Genomic DNA, 14,861 nt, shown 5'->3' with positions numbered 1-14,861 from the left:
GTATAACATCCGTCCAGGATCTTCTGGCTTTCATAGTCTCTGGTGAGAAATCTGGTGTAATTCTGATATGCTTGCCTTTAAATGTTACTTGGCCTTTTTCTCTTACTGCTTTTAGTATTCTGTCTTTATTTAGAGCATTTGTTGTTCTGATTATTATGTGTCGGGAGGTATTTCTTTTCTGGTCCAGTCTATTTGGAGTTCTGTAGGCTTCTTGTATGTTCATGGGCATCTCTTTCTTTAGATTTGGGAAGTTTTCTTCTATAATTTTGTTGAAGATGTTTGCTGGTTCTTTGAGTTGAAAATCTTCATTCTCATCCACTCCTATTATCCGTAGGTTTGGTCTTCTCATTGTGTCCTGTATTTCTTGGATGTTTTGAGTTAGGATCTTTTTGCATTTTACATTTTCCTTGATTGTTGTGCCGATGTTCTCTATGGAATCTTCTGCACCTGAGATTCTCTCTTCCATCTCTTGTATTCTGTTGCTGATGCTCATATCTATGGTTCCAGATTTCTTTCCTAGGTTTTCTATCTCCAGTGTTGCCTCTTTTTGGGTTTTCTTTATTGTGTCTACTTCCCTTTTTAGGTCTAGTATGGTTTTGTTCAATTCCATCACCTGTTTGGATGTGTTTTCCTGTTTTTCTGTAAGGACTTCTACCCGTTTGATTATGTTATCCTGTTTTTCTTTAAGGATTTGTAACTCTTTAGCAGTGTTCTCCTGCAATTCTTTAAGGGATTTTTGTGCTTCCTCTTTACTGTCTTCTACCTGTTTACCAGTGTTCCTTTGTATTTCTTTAAGTGTGTTATTAAAGTCCTTTTTGAAGTCCTCTACCATCATCATGAGATATGCTTTTAGATCCGTGTCTAGCTTTTCCGGTGTGTTGGGGTGCCCTGGACTGGGCGAAGTGGGAGTGCTGGGTTCTGATGATGGTGAGTGGTCTTGGTTTCTGTTAATAAGATTATTACGTTTACCTTTCGCCATCTGGTAATCTCTGGGGTTAGTTGTTGTCGTTGTCACTGTTTAAAGATTGGAGCAGAAGCTGTGTTCCACTCACCAGCAGTCTCAAAATCCTGTGGCGGGGGTCCTGGGTAGCTGGCGGGTGTCAGCCGACCCTGCGCTCTAGCTACCCTGGTGCTGGTCCGGCTGGAAGAGGCCTGTGGTCCTACTCAGGCAGGGTTTTCTGCTTCCCTTACTAATGCAGTCTCAGGTCCCGCGCGCAATTGAATTGGAGCAGAAGCTGTGTTCCACTCACCAGAAGTCTTAAGATCCTGTGGCAGGTGTTGTGGGTAGCTGGCGAGTGTCCGCCGACCCTGCGCCCTAGCTATCCCAGTGCTTTTCTGACCGGAGAGCAGACTTGGGTTTCTTAAAACCTGAGAGGTGATGGGCTCTGCTGCATCTGGGAGAAGTCAGAAGTCCTAGCTTCCATGTGGTGTCTGCACGCAAATAGCTTTAAAATGATTTTATTACATTGCATTTATATCTCCTTCATCCTCCAAAGAAAAGGTCTGGAGCTGTTGCCCAAAGGATTGGAAGCCATTTGGTTCCTACTGCTACTTCACTTCAACTGACTCTCGGGCATCCTGGAATAAGAGTGAGGAGAAGTGCTCTCTCAGGGGTGCTCATCTGTTGGTGATCCACAGTCAGGAAGAGCAGGTACATCCTGGGAGAGACTGGGGTCTGGGCCCAGCATGCTATCTGCCTGTTTATACTAAGAGGAAGTTTTTTTGACATGGGTGTTGGTGCTGTTGCAGAAGGCTTTCCAGCAGATAGGCAGAAATGGTTGCTTCAGCATTTGCTTTCTACATCTTGGTCCCTCTTAAGTGCAACTAAACAACCTCCGAGGAACCTTGACTTCAGAAATGCAACAACTGAAGCTGGAGGGAAGGGCAAAATGCTTCAGCCTGAAAGACCAGTTTGTGGTTTCAGCACTCTAATGCTTCCTGTAGAATCAACGGCCTAACAGAGAAGGGTGCAGGGAAACAACACCCAATTGTGAGGGCCATGACCAGCCCTCAGAAATGAAATATCTGAAGTTATGAACAGAGAATGATTAGATGTGCAAAATTCTTTCATGTACAACTATCAGGAGTGGTATTGGTGAAGAAAGGAGGAGAGTGAGTCTAAGTTGAGAATTCATTATGATTGTTGCCAGAGATTGTTTGCAGTTGTGAAAACATGAGTGATGATTTGACTGTGTCTTGAGGCATTCACTCCTAAGGTGGGTGTGGGTGTGGCGGTGGCAGGGGTGTGGGTGAAGAGACATGCATTCCTTGGGGGAGAAGACTTGTACTCCTTGAGGAATAGGAGGGGATGTGTAATCCTGGGGTAGTGGGTAGATGTGCACTCCTCTGGGTAGAGAGGAACCCTTTTATTCCTATATCCTTTGTCTTCTCATCTCTGTGATCAGAAAAAAATTAGTCAAAATATCACAGTGTACCTCTACATTGTACAATTATTATATATTAGTTTAAAATTTGAAAAATATTCAATGATCTAAAGAGATAAAGTAGGATTTGAGTATTATGTATTTGCATATGTATATCATATTGAACCCTATAATTTTGTATCATTGAAATTATTTATTAAAGGTCTTATAAAAATTCTGAAACAGAAAAAGATGCTCTCAGTCCAGGCTCAATGCTGTATCTCTCTTTCTTCTTAGGATTTCATCACCAGAATGCTAGACACTACTGCTGGTTATTTTATTGGACTTTCAGATGTTGGGAATAGACAATGGCAATGGATTGATCAGACACCATACAATTATAGAGCCACGTGAGTCTAGAGTTACATAGAGACGTACTTGCTTCTGTATCATGATGAGAATTTAGGGTGTTCCAGCTGTCAGTTATGAAGTTGAATAGCTTCCTCCTGTTGTAACTGCCAGAGATGGAGTTCCTTTTACTCTCCCAAGTATTCATGACAGGAGTCCTATGGGACACATTACTGGTATTCCCAGTAGAGATGAGGAAATTGAGTTTGAAGAGTGTAGAATGATACAAACTGAGTCAAGGTCTTTACATATAGATGTATTTCTGTGAGTATCTACCATGTGTATTTGGGTCTGTGGAACCAATGATATGGTGTTGGGTCTGTGGAGCTGGGGTTACAGGTGGTAAGACCTGGCCAATACAAGTGATGGGAAGAGAATCCTCACATTTTGTGGAAAAGCAGCAAGCACTCTTAATGTCTGAGCCACTTCTCCAGACCTCATCTATATCTTTATTAGAAAAATTGATGTCAAGATCATAACTGATTATTTCTTATAAAGTAAAGCCCTCAGTCTGCTGTTGTTGTGTTTTATATTCATGTAATGACTTAAAAACTTAATATTTAGTAGGTTGGCATATTCTGTTCTGACATCTAATTTGAAAAAATATGTAGTATGTTGTGTTTTAAAACAAAATCCCAAATGTTTGTTTTACCAATGACTGAGGAGCGTAATGTTGGGGTGAAATTCTGCTAGCTCAGAGGGGCAGAGGAAGCACCCAGCTGACCTTCCTACTCAGCCAATGGTCCAGAAGAAAAAAGTCTCTTTTCCTTCTCTATTCTGTCTTAAATATCCTACAAACTCAATATTCCTCCTTTACTTTCTCTGCATCTCTCTATCCATCCTCCAGACTTCCTCTCACAGTCTATGGTATTATCTTATGTTTAGTCCCTGACAACGGGTTGCTTATTCTACCTCTCTATGGTTGATTTTATTTAATCCTTGTTACAGAAAAGCTCTTGGATTAAAGATGTGAGCTAGGGCTGAGCCACACTGCAAAAATCTGTTTAGAATAAAGAGAAAGCTCTTGGATTAAAGGCTGAGTCACACTACATCTTAGAAACAGATTTTTCCAGTTTGTAATCATGGGGGTAACATTGTGATCAAATATCCTGCAACAAATAGTGAGGTTGTTGTTCTCAATCTACACATTCAATGCAATCCCCATCAAAATTCCAACTAAATTCTTCATAGAGTTAGAAAGAGCAATTCTCAAATTCATTTGGAATAACAAAACCCCCAAGATAGTAAAAACCATTTTCAACAATAAGAGAACTTCTGTGGGAATCACCATCCATGACCCCAAGCTATACCACAGAGTGTTAGTGATTAAAACTGCATGGTATTGGTACAGAGATGGCAGGTAGATCAATGAAATAGAATTGAAGATCCAGCAATGAATTCACACACCTATGGTCACTTGATCTTTGACAATGATGTCAAAAACATCCAGTTTTCAGAGGAGAAAACTAGGACTCCAAAATTTTAAATTATTTGTTGTGATGATAGAAATAAGCAGATTGTCTAGAAAATTCAACTAGTTTTCTAGTTTCTAAAATAATTCTGTTGTATAATGGAAAAACTATTAAAACAAGAGACTAGGGAGAGACCTTTTCAACATCTAAATAAATGCAATGGGTTGAATGTTCCCTGGTACCAAACCTATGAATGAAAAATAGCCTCTGGGATGTGTCTTGGGAGAAGGATTAAGGAGGAAGCTAAGAGAACATTGAGTGCTGTGGACTCTGTTGTCCAGGGAAATGTCAGATACGGGTGATGGAGAACAATTGATTTGTACTTACTTGAATCTGATCTCCACAGATTCCAACCTCATCCTCAGGATTGCTTCCTCTTGCTTCCTCTTTTCAAGCATTATTGTAGGAAACACCCTGATGCTCTTTTTTTCCTTTCAGATTCTGGCACAATGGTGAGCCCAGCAGTGACAATGAAAAATGTGTTATAGTACAATACCGTTGGAATACTGGATGGGGCTGGAACGATATCCCTTGCAGTCTTAAACAGAAATCAGTTTGTCAGATGAAGAAAATATACTTATGAATCACATATCCTCTATGGCCTTGGGATTGCATTGCTATCCACCAGTACACAGATATCTAGAAAGTTCTATATGTGGAAGAGATGCCCAGAGAATGTAAGTAGGCAGCAAATGGTTATACATATGAAAACTCTATCTCACATATCAACTTGCATATTCATCTACTTACTCTATTATAAAATGGCCTATTATTGAGAATTTTCTATTTCTCAGAGACTATACTGATACCCTTTCAGGCATACATGGAGTACTTCTGTCAACTCTCCAACATTTCATTTACTCATGCCATTGTATGATATATTCTCTCAGTCTATCTGTTTTTCTGTTTTAATCCACATTTGGCATTCTTGACATGAAATTGAGAAGTAAAATTATATATATTTATTTTACAGTGTCCGCATTGATATATATTTACTGTGAAGTAATTATCCAAAGCAGGTTAATAATACCTTCTATTACTTGCCTTTGTGTGTGTGTGTGTGTGTGTGTGTGTATGTGTACATTAAGAACACTTATGGTCCTTTAAGGAAAATTCAGATATACAGGATGGTGCTATTCTCATTTTATTTTACCATGCATGGATCTCAGTATTTACTTCTATTTTATTTGACTGTTTGTGCCCTTCATCAATAAGTCAGAGATCTCAGCACCCAGTCTTTACAACCATGTATTCATTGCTCCAATTCCTGAGATAACTTAATAAGTTACTAAGTATGTAATTATTGTAATATTTTATAGATTATCTTTCCATTTAATTTTTCTAATGAGTTGCAGAAAGCACTAGCCCCAGCCACTAACATGCAGCGATTCCTGTTTTGTGTGTTGTTTAATTAATCTTTAAGAATAATCATGGATTACAGTTTAAAGTTAGATTAAATAAAGAATGAAAACATAAGACCCAACTTGTTAATGTAGCAACAGTGATGATTAAAACACACCCATGTGAACTTGTATACTTCCTATAAAACATAAGAAATATTAAATATTCTTTATTAGATATTATATGAAAACCTTGCTAAGATATCTTTAAGTACAAGGTAGCATCCTTTGACACAAGAAATTCTAAATTGGTGTAGAAAAAAAGTAATATAGACAATTACTCCTGTTTTTTCTAACATTTCATGTAGCAGGCTAATGGTGTCAAACGGAAACCCACACAAGTCTTGCTCAGCCCTGAGCCAGTAAGTGAAGGCAAAATATCTGGTTGTGTCATGTGATACTTTCCTGAAGCAGGCTCATGTGATGTTTTGCTGAAGCAGACCCATGAAAGGACATGTGATAAAATCTTAGGAGAGATTAAAAGTAGGATGCAACAAACAGTGATGGAATGCTTGCATTGTCTGCTGTGCAATGCTTAGTTAGTCTAGCTTCTTCATTGATCTTTATTGAAAGAGACAAGGCAGAGACCTTCTCTTGGTGTTATGGCTGGTTCTGTTCACTCCTGTTGACTCATGCTGAGTCAGTGGAAGCCCAGCTGTTTCTGCAGAATCATACTGCCACTGCTGATTTGTGTTTGGTGGCATGTTTAAGCTGGACTGTTAGTATCCTGACACTACTGAAGTGGATTGCTGGTATCTGGACAATGGAGATTGGAATTGTCCCAAAGAAGTACTTCTAAAGAGGTGCAGATCCCCATTGTCCTATTACCATCTGCTCTCCCCTATCTTTATTTTAGAATGTGAGCTAAAAGGGGGATCAAAGTATTGGAGAACCCTTATTACAGTAGGTTTTAAAAATTCTAGGCCTTTAAGTCAGGCACATTTCTTCCAGTGTTCAGACTCTTTCATATAACCAGTTACATAAGTCAATGTGTGAAAAACAAACAAATAAACAAACAAACAACCCTCCAGCAGCTCTGTGGAAAATTGAATGTCACTAATTAAGCCAAAATTTCCCTTTAGAAATGGGAAGCATGGTGGTTGTACCATTTTGCAATTCTACCAGTTATTGAGGACTGTTTCTTTTTCTCCACATCCTTGCCAGCATGTGCTTATTGTCATCTGAGTTTCTGATCTCAGCCATTCTGATTGGTGTAAGGTGGAATCTCAGAGTTGTTTTGATTTGCATTTCCCTGATGACTAAGGACTTTGAACATTTCTTTAAGTGATTCTCAGGCATTGGAGACAATTGGAGATTCCACTGTTGTGAGTTCTCTGTTTGGTGCTATGCCCCATTTTTTTAATTAGATATTTTCTTTATTTAAATTTCAAATGTTATCTCCTTTCCCAGTTTCTACCAATTCCTGGAAATCCCCTATCCCATCCTCCCTCTCCCTGCTTCTATGAGGGTGTTCCTTCACTCACCCACCCACTCCCACCTCCCCGCCCTTGATTCCCCTACACTGGGGCATCTATCAAACCTTCATAGGACCAAGGTCCTCTCCTCTCATTGATGCTTAACAAGGTCATCATCTACTACATACGCAGCTGGAGCCTTGTGTACTCCTTGACTTAGTCCCTGGGAGCTCTGGGGGGTATGGAGGGTTGATATTGTTGTTCTTCCTTTGGGGTTGCAAACCCCTTCAGCTCCTTCAGTTCTTTCTCTAACTCCTCTACTGGGGACCCTGAACTCAGTCCAGTGGTTGCCTGCAAGCATCTGCCTCGGTATTTGTAAGGCTCAGACAGGGACTCTGAGGAGACAGATATATCAGGCTCCTGTCAACATGTACTTCTTAGCATCAACAATAGTGTCTGGGTTTGGTAACTGTATATGGGATGAATCTCCAGGTGGGACAGTCTCTTGATGGCCTTTCCTTCAGTTTCTGCTCTACATTTTATCTCTATATTTGCTCCTATGAGTATTTTGTTTTCCTTCTAAGAAGTATACCTCATTTTTAAAATTGGGTTATTTGGGGTTTTTTTGTTTTTTGTTTTTTTTTGGAGATATCTTCTTGAGTTCTTTATATATTTTGAATATTAACCCTCCATCAGATGTGGGGGTTAGTGAAGATTTTCCCCCACAATTTGTAGGTTGCTGATTGTTCTATTTTCTGTGTCTTTTGCCTTACAGAAACTTTTTAGTGTCATGAGGTCCCATTTACCAATTGTTGACCTTAAAGCCTGAGCCACTGGAGTTCTATTTAGTCAATTTCCCAGTGTGCCAATGGATTCAAGGCTCTTTCCTATTTTCTCTTCTATTTGATTCAGTGCATCTGGTTTTATGTTAAGGTTCTTGATCCACTTGGACATGAAATTTGTGCAAGGTGATAAAAATGGATCTATTTTCATTTTTCTACATACAGTCTGCCAGTTAGACCAGCACCATTTATTGAACTAGTACAACCACTCTGGAATTCAATTCAGTGGTTGTACAGAAAATTGGAAATAGACCTACCAGAAGGCCAAACTATATCTCTCTTGGGCATATACTCAAAGATGCCTCACCATACCACAGGGGCATGTACTCCATGATGTTCCTTGCAGCCTTATTTGTAATAGACAGAACCTGGAAACAACCCAGATGCTCCTCAAAAGAAGAATGGATGCAGAAAATGTGGTCCATTTACATAGTGGAATACTATTTAGCTATTAAGAATGAGGATATAGAGCCAGGAGGTGGTGGCGCAAACTTTTAATCCCAGCACGTGGGAGGCAGAGGCAGGTGGATTTCTGAGTTTGAGGCCAGCCTGGTCTACAAAATGAGTTCCAGGACAGCCAGGGCTATACAGAGAAACCCTGTCTCTAACAAACAAACAAACAAACAAACAAACAAACAAACAAACAAACAAGAAAAGGAAGAAACAATGAGGACATAGTGAGTTTTGCAGTGAAATAGAACTAGAAAATATCATCCTGAGTGCACAACCCAGACCCTATAGGACATATATGGTATGCACTTACTAATAAGTTGATATTAGGTAAAAAGTACAGAATACCTAGGTCATAACCCCCAGAACTTAAGTTTAACAAGCAGAAAGGCCAAAGTAATCCCGTTTAGAAGGGGGAAAAAATAATCAAGGGAGCCAGAGGGAAGGAGGGAGGGATGTAGTGAGGGAGGGAGGAAAGAAGGGAAGGACTTCAGTGGGAGAGGGGAGCTGGAAGGGAAAGGAGAAATAGGATCAGGTATTGGGGCAGGGAGCAGACAGGAGAGACCAGAGGAACAACAGAATGTAATATGCAGCCTCAGAAGGGGCAGTGAGGAGATCCTCTAGAAAGTACCAGAGACTTGGGAGGTAAGAGACTCTCAAGATTCAATGGAAGTATCTGTAGATGAAAGGGAACTTGAGGAGTCTACCTCCAGTAGATAGACAGGTCCTGAAGGGGAAGAATGGGGTTACCAAATCACTGTCTAGTTTTCTGACCCAGAAGTGTTCTTGGCTAAAAGAACTACAACGACAAAAATGGAGAAGAGGCTGAGGGAAAGGCCAGTGACTGCCCCAACTGTGGATCCATCTCATGGGGAGACACCAAGGCCTGACATTATTACTGATCCTATAGTGTGCTTACAGACAGGAGCCTAGCATGGCTGTCCTCTGAGAAGTCCAACCAGTAGCTGACTGAGACAGATGCTGATACTTACAACCAACCATTGGATTGAAGACAGGGACCCCTATAGTTGAATTAGGGGAAGAGTGGAAGAAGCAGAAGAGGAGGATTGTCCCATAGGAAGACCAGCAGTCTTAACTAACCCAGAACCCTGAGAGCTCCCAGACACTGAGTCTGAGGCCCCCTACACATATACAGCAGAAGACTGCCTGCTCTGGCCTCATTGGGAGAAGATATGCCTAATTATAGAGAGACTTAGGTCCCAAGAAGAGGGGAGACCTGGTGGTTGGGGAAGCATCAACTCAGAGACAGGGGGAGGAGGAATAGGATAAGGAAAGGTGGGAAGTGGGACTGGGAGAGAGAGTACCAGCTGGATTTTTTTTTTTCATTTTTTTTTTGAAATGGGGTATTTATTTCATTTACATTTCAAATGCTATCACAAAAGTCCCCCAAACACTCCCCCACCCACTCCCCCACCCATCCACTCCCACTTCTTGGCCCTGGCATTCCCCTGTACTGAGGCATATAGTTTGCACGACCAATGGGCCGCTCTTTCCACTGATGGCCAACTAGGCCATTTTCTGATTCATATGCAGCAAGAGACACAAGCTCTAGGGGGGTAATGGTTAGTTCACATTGTTGTTCCACCTATAGGATTGCAGATCCCTTTAGCTCCTTGGGTACTTTCTCTAGCTCCTCCATTGGGGGCCCTGTGATCCATCCAATAGCTGACTGTGAGCATCCACTTCTGTGTTTGCCAGGCCCCAGCATAGTCTCACAAGAGACAGCTATATCAGGGTCCTTTCAGGAAAATCCCGCTAGTGTATGCAACGGTGTCAGTGTTTGGAGGCTGATTATGGGATGGATCCCTGGATATGGCAGTGTCTAGATGGTCCACCCCTTCGTCTCAGCTCCAAACTTCATCTCTGCAACTCCCTCCATGGGCGTTCTGCTCCCAATTCTAAGAAGAGGCAAAGCGTCCACACCCTGGTCTTCATTCCTCCTGAGTCTCATGTGCTTTGCAAATTGTATCCTATATCTTGGGTATTCTAAGTTTCTGGGCTAATATCCACTTATCAGTGAGTACATATCATGTGAGTTCTTTTGTGCTTGGGTTACCTCACTCAGGATGAAGTCCTCCAGGTCCATCCATTTGCCTAGGAATTTCATAAATTCATTCTTTTTAATAGCTGAGTAGTACCCCATTGTGTAAATGTACCACATTTTCTGTATCCATTCCTCTGTTGAGGGGCATCTGGGTTCTTTCCAGTTTCTGGCTATTATAAATAAGGCTGCTATGAACATAGTGGAGCATGTGTCCTTCTTACCGGTTGGAACATCTTCTGGATATATGCCCAGGAGAGGTATTGCAGGATCCTCCGCTAGTACTATGTCCAATTTTCCGAGGAACCGCCAGACTGATTTCCAGAGTGGTTGTACAAGCTTGCAATCCCACCAACAATGGAGGAGTGTTCCTCTTTCTCCACATTCTGGCCAGCATCTGCTGTCACCTGAATTTTTGATCTTAGCTAATCTGACTGGTGTGAGGTGGAATCTCAGGGATGTTTTGATTTGCATTTCCCTGATGATTAAGGATGTTGAACATTTTTTTCAGGTGCTTCTCAGTCATTCGGTATTCTTCAGGTGAGAATTCTTTGTTTAGCTCTCAGCCTCAGTTTTTAATGGGGTTATTTGATTTTCTGGAGTCCACCTTCTGAGTTCTTTATATATATTGGATATTAGTGCCCTATCTGATTTAGGATAGGTAAAGATCCTTTCCCAATCTGTTGGTGTTCTTTTTGTCTTATTGATGGTGTCTTTTGACTTGCAGAAGCTTTGCAATGTTATGAGGTCCCATTTGTCGATTCTCGATCTTACAGCACAGCCATTGCTGTTCTATTCAGGAATTTTTCCCCTGTACGTATATCTTCGAGGCTTTTCCCTACTTTCTCCTCTATAAGTTATAGTGTCTCTGGTTTTATGTGGAGTTCCTTAATCCAATTAGATTTGACCTTAGTACAAGGAGATAGAAATGGATCAATTCCCATTCTTTTACATGATAACCGCCAGTTGTGCCAGCACCATTTGTTGAAAATGCTGTCTTTTTTCCACTGGATGGTTTTAGCTCCTGTGTCAAAGATCAAGTGACCATAGGTGTGTGGGTTCATCTCTGGGTCTTCAATTCTATTCCATTGGTCTACTTGTTCGTCACTATACCAGTACCATGCAGTTTTTATCACAATTGTTCTGTAGTACAGCTTTAGGTCAGGCATGGCGATTCCACCAGAGGTTCTTTTATCCTTGAGAAGAATTTGTGCTATCCTAGGTTTTTTGTTATTCCAGATGAATCTACCCCTTCTAATTCGTTGAAGTATTGAGTTGGAATTTTGATGGGGATTGCATTGAATCTGTAGATTGCTTTTGGCAAGATAGCCACTTTTACTATATTGATCCTGCCAATCCATGAGCATGGGAGATCTTTCCATCTTCTGAGATCTTCTTTAATTTCTTTCTTCAGAGACTTGAAGTTCTTATCATACAGATCTTTCACTTCCTTAGTTAGTGTCATGCCAAGGTATTTTATATTATTTGTGACTATTGAGAATGATGTTGTTTCCCTAATTTCTTTCTCAACCTGTTTATCCTTTGTGTACAGAAAGGCCATTGACTTGTTTGAGTTAATTTTATATCCAGCTACTTCACCGAAGCTGTTTATCAGGCTTAGGAGTTCTCTGGTGTAATTTTTAGGGTCACTTATATATACTATCATATCATGTGCAAAAAGTGATATTTTGACTTCTTCCTTTCCAATTTGTATCCTCTTGATCTCCTTTTGTTGTCGAATTGCTCTGGCTAGGACTTCAAGTACAATGTTGAATAGATAGGGAGAGAGTGGGCAGCCTTGTCTAGTCCCTGATTTTAGTGGGATTGCTTCCAGCTTCTCACCATTTACTTTGATGTTGGCTACTGGTTTGCTGTAGATTGCTTTTATCATGTTTAGGTATGGGCCTTGAATTCCTGATCTTTCCAAGACTTTTTTTTTCTTTTTTCTTTTTTAATTACATCTTTTCCTCAATTACATTTCCAATACTATCCCAAAAGTCCCCCATACCCTCCCCCCTACTTCCCTACCCACCCATTCCCATTTTTTTGGCCCTGGCGTTCCCCTGTACTGGGGCATATAAAGTTTGCATGTCCAATGGGCCTCTCTTTCCAGTGATGGCCGACTAGGCCATCTTTTGATACATATGCAGCTAGATTCAAGAGCTCCAGGGTACTGGTTAGTTCATAATGTTGTTCCACCCATAGGGTTGCAGATCCCTTCAGCTCCTTGGGTACTTTCTCCAGCTCCTCCATTGGGGGCCCTTTGATCCATTCACTTGCTGACTGTGAGCATCCACTTCTGTGTTTGCCAGGCCCCGGCATAGTCTCACAAGAGACAGCTATATCTGGGTCCTTTCAGCAAAATCTTGCTAGTGAATGCAATGGTGTCAGCATTTGGATGCTGATCATGGGATGGATCTCTAGATATGGCAGTCTCTAGATGGTCCATTCTTTCGTCACAGCTCCAAACTTTGTCTCTGTAACTCCTTCCATGGGTGTTCTGTTCCCAATTCTTTGGAGGGGCATAGTGTCCACACTTCAGTCTTCATTCTTCTTGAGTTTCATGTGTTTAGCAAACTGTATCTTATATCTTGGGTATCCTAAGTTTTGAGCTAATATCCACTTATCAGTGAGTACATATTGTGTGAGTTCCTTTGTGATTGTGTTACCTCACTAAGGATGATGCCCTCCAGGTCCATCCATTTGCCCAAGAATTTCATAAATTCATTCTTTTTAATAGCTGAATAGTACTCCATTGTGTAAATGTACCACATTTTCTGTATCCATTCCTCTGTTGAGGGGCATCTGGCTTCTTTCCAGCTTCTGGCTATTATAAATAAGGCTGCTATGAACATAGTGGAGCATGTGTCCTTCTTACCGGTTTGGACATCTTCTGGATATATGGCCAGGAGAGGTATTGCTGGATCCTCCAGTAGTACTATGTCCAATTTTCTGAGGAAACACCAGACTGATTTCCAGAGTGGTTGTACAAGCTTGCAATCCCACCAACAATGGAGGAGTGTTCCTCTTTCTCCACATCCTGGCCAGCATCTGCTGTCAACTGAATTTTTGATCTTAGCCATTCTGACTGGTGTGAGGTGGAATCTCAGGGTTGTTTTGATTTGCATTTCCCTGATGATTAAGGATGTTGAACATTTTTTCCGGTGCTTCTCAGTCATTCGGTATTCCTCAGGTGAGAATTCTTTGTTCAGTTTTGAGCCCATTTTCTTTTTTTTTTTTAATTTTTAATATTTTTATTACATATTTTCCTCAGTTACATTTCCAATGCTATCCCAAAAGTCCCCCATAGCACCCCCCACTTCCCTACCCACCCATTCCCATTCTTTTGGCCCTGGCATTCCCCTATATTGGGGCATATAAAGTTTGCAAGTCCAATGGGCCTCTCTTTCCAGTGATGGCCGACTAGGCCATCTTTTGATATATATGCAGCTAGAGACAAGAGCTCCGGGGTTCTGGTTAGTACATCCTGTTGTTCCAACAATAGGGTTGCAGATCCCTTTAGATCCTTGGGTACTTTCTCTAGCTTCTCCATTGGGAGCCCTGTGATACATCCAATAGCTGACTGTGAACATCCACTCCTGTGATTGCTAGGCCCTGGCATCATCTCACAAGAGACAGCTATATTTGGGTCCTTTCAGCAAAATCTTGCTAGTGTATGCAATGGTGTCAGCGTTTAGAAGCTGCTTATGGGATGGATCCCTGGATACGGCAGTCTCTAAATGGTCCATCCTTTCATCACAGCTACAACTTTGTCTCTGTAACTCCTTCCCTGGGTGTTTTGTTCCCAATTCTAAGAAGGGGCACAGTGTCCACACTTCGGTCTTCATTCTTCTTGAGTTTCATGCGTTTAGCAAATTGTATCTTATATTTTGGGTATCCTAAGTTTTGTTCTAATATCCACTTATCAGTGAATACATATTGTGTGAGTTCTTTTGTGATTGTGTTACTTCACTGAAGATGATTCCCTCGAGGTCTATCCATTTGGCTAGGAATTTCATAAATTCATTCTTTTTAATAGCTGAGTAGTACTCCATTGTGTAAATGTACCATAATTTCTGTATCCATTCCTCTGTTGAGGGACATCTGGGTTCTTTCCAGCTTCTGGCTATTATAAATAGAGCTGCTATGAACATAGTGGAGCATGTGTCCTTCTTACCGGTTGGGACATCTTCTGGATATATGCCTAGAAGAGGTATTGCTGGATCCTCCGGTAGTACTATGTCCAATTTTCTAAGGAACCGCCAGACTGATTTCCAGAGTGGTTGTACAAGCTTGCAATCCCACCAACAATGGAGGAGTGTTCCTCTTTCTCCACATCCTCGCCAGCATTTGCTGTCACCTGAATTTTTGATCTTAGCCATTCTGACTGGTGTGAGGTGGAATCTCAGGGTTGTTTTGATTTGCATTTCCCTGATGATTAAGGACGTT

General features: G+C 41.1%; 1 protein-coding gene across 1 annotated transcript in view; it reads left to right on the top strand.

Moving 5' to 3' along the window:
- The window catches only part of LOC110296705 (C-type lectin domain family 6 member A-like), a 42,707-nt gene extending 37,881 nt beyond the window's left edge, over positions 1-4,826 (top strand). Inside the window, exons 4-6 of the mRNA XM_085839598.1 lie at positions 1,497-1,651; positions 2,661-2,773; positions 4,682-4,826. Coding sequence (XP_085695724.1) covers positions 1,497-1,651; positions 2,661-2,773; positions 4,682-4,826 — 413 coding nt within the window. The remainder of the gene's footprint in view (positions 1-1,496; positions 1,652-2,660; positions 2,774-4,681) is intronic.
- Positions 4,827-14,861: the final 10,035 nt, after the last annotated feature.

The sequence above is a fragment of the Mus caroli genome, unplaced genomic scaffold, assembly GCF_978045245.1.
Source record: "Mus caroli unplaced genomic scaffold, Mus_caroli_1 scaffold_7, whole genome shotgun sequence".
NCBI lineage: Eukaryota > Metazoa > Chordata > Mammalia > Rodentia > Muridae > Mus > Mus caroli.
The sequence above is the reverse complement of the archived record's forward strand: the minus strand, read 5'-3'. Positions and strand labels throughout refer to the sequence as shown.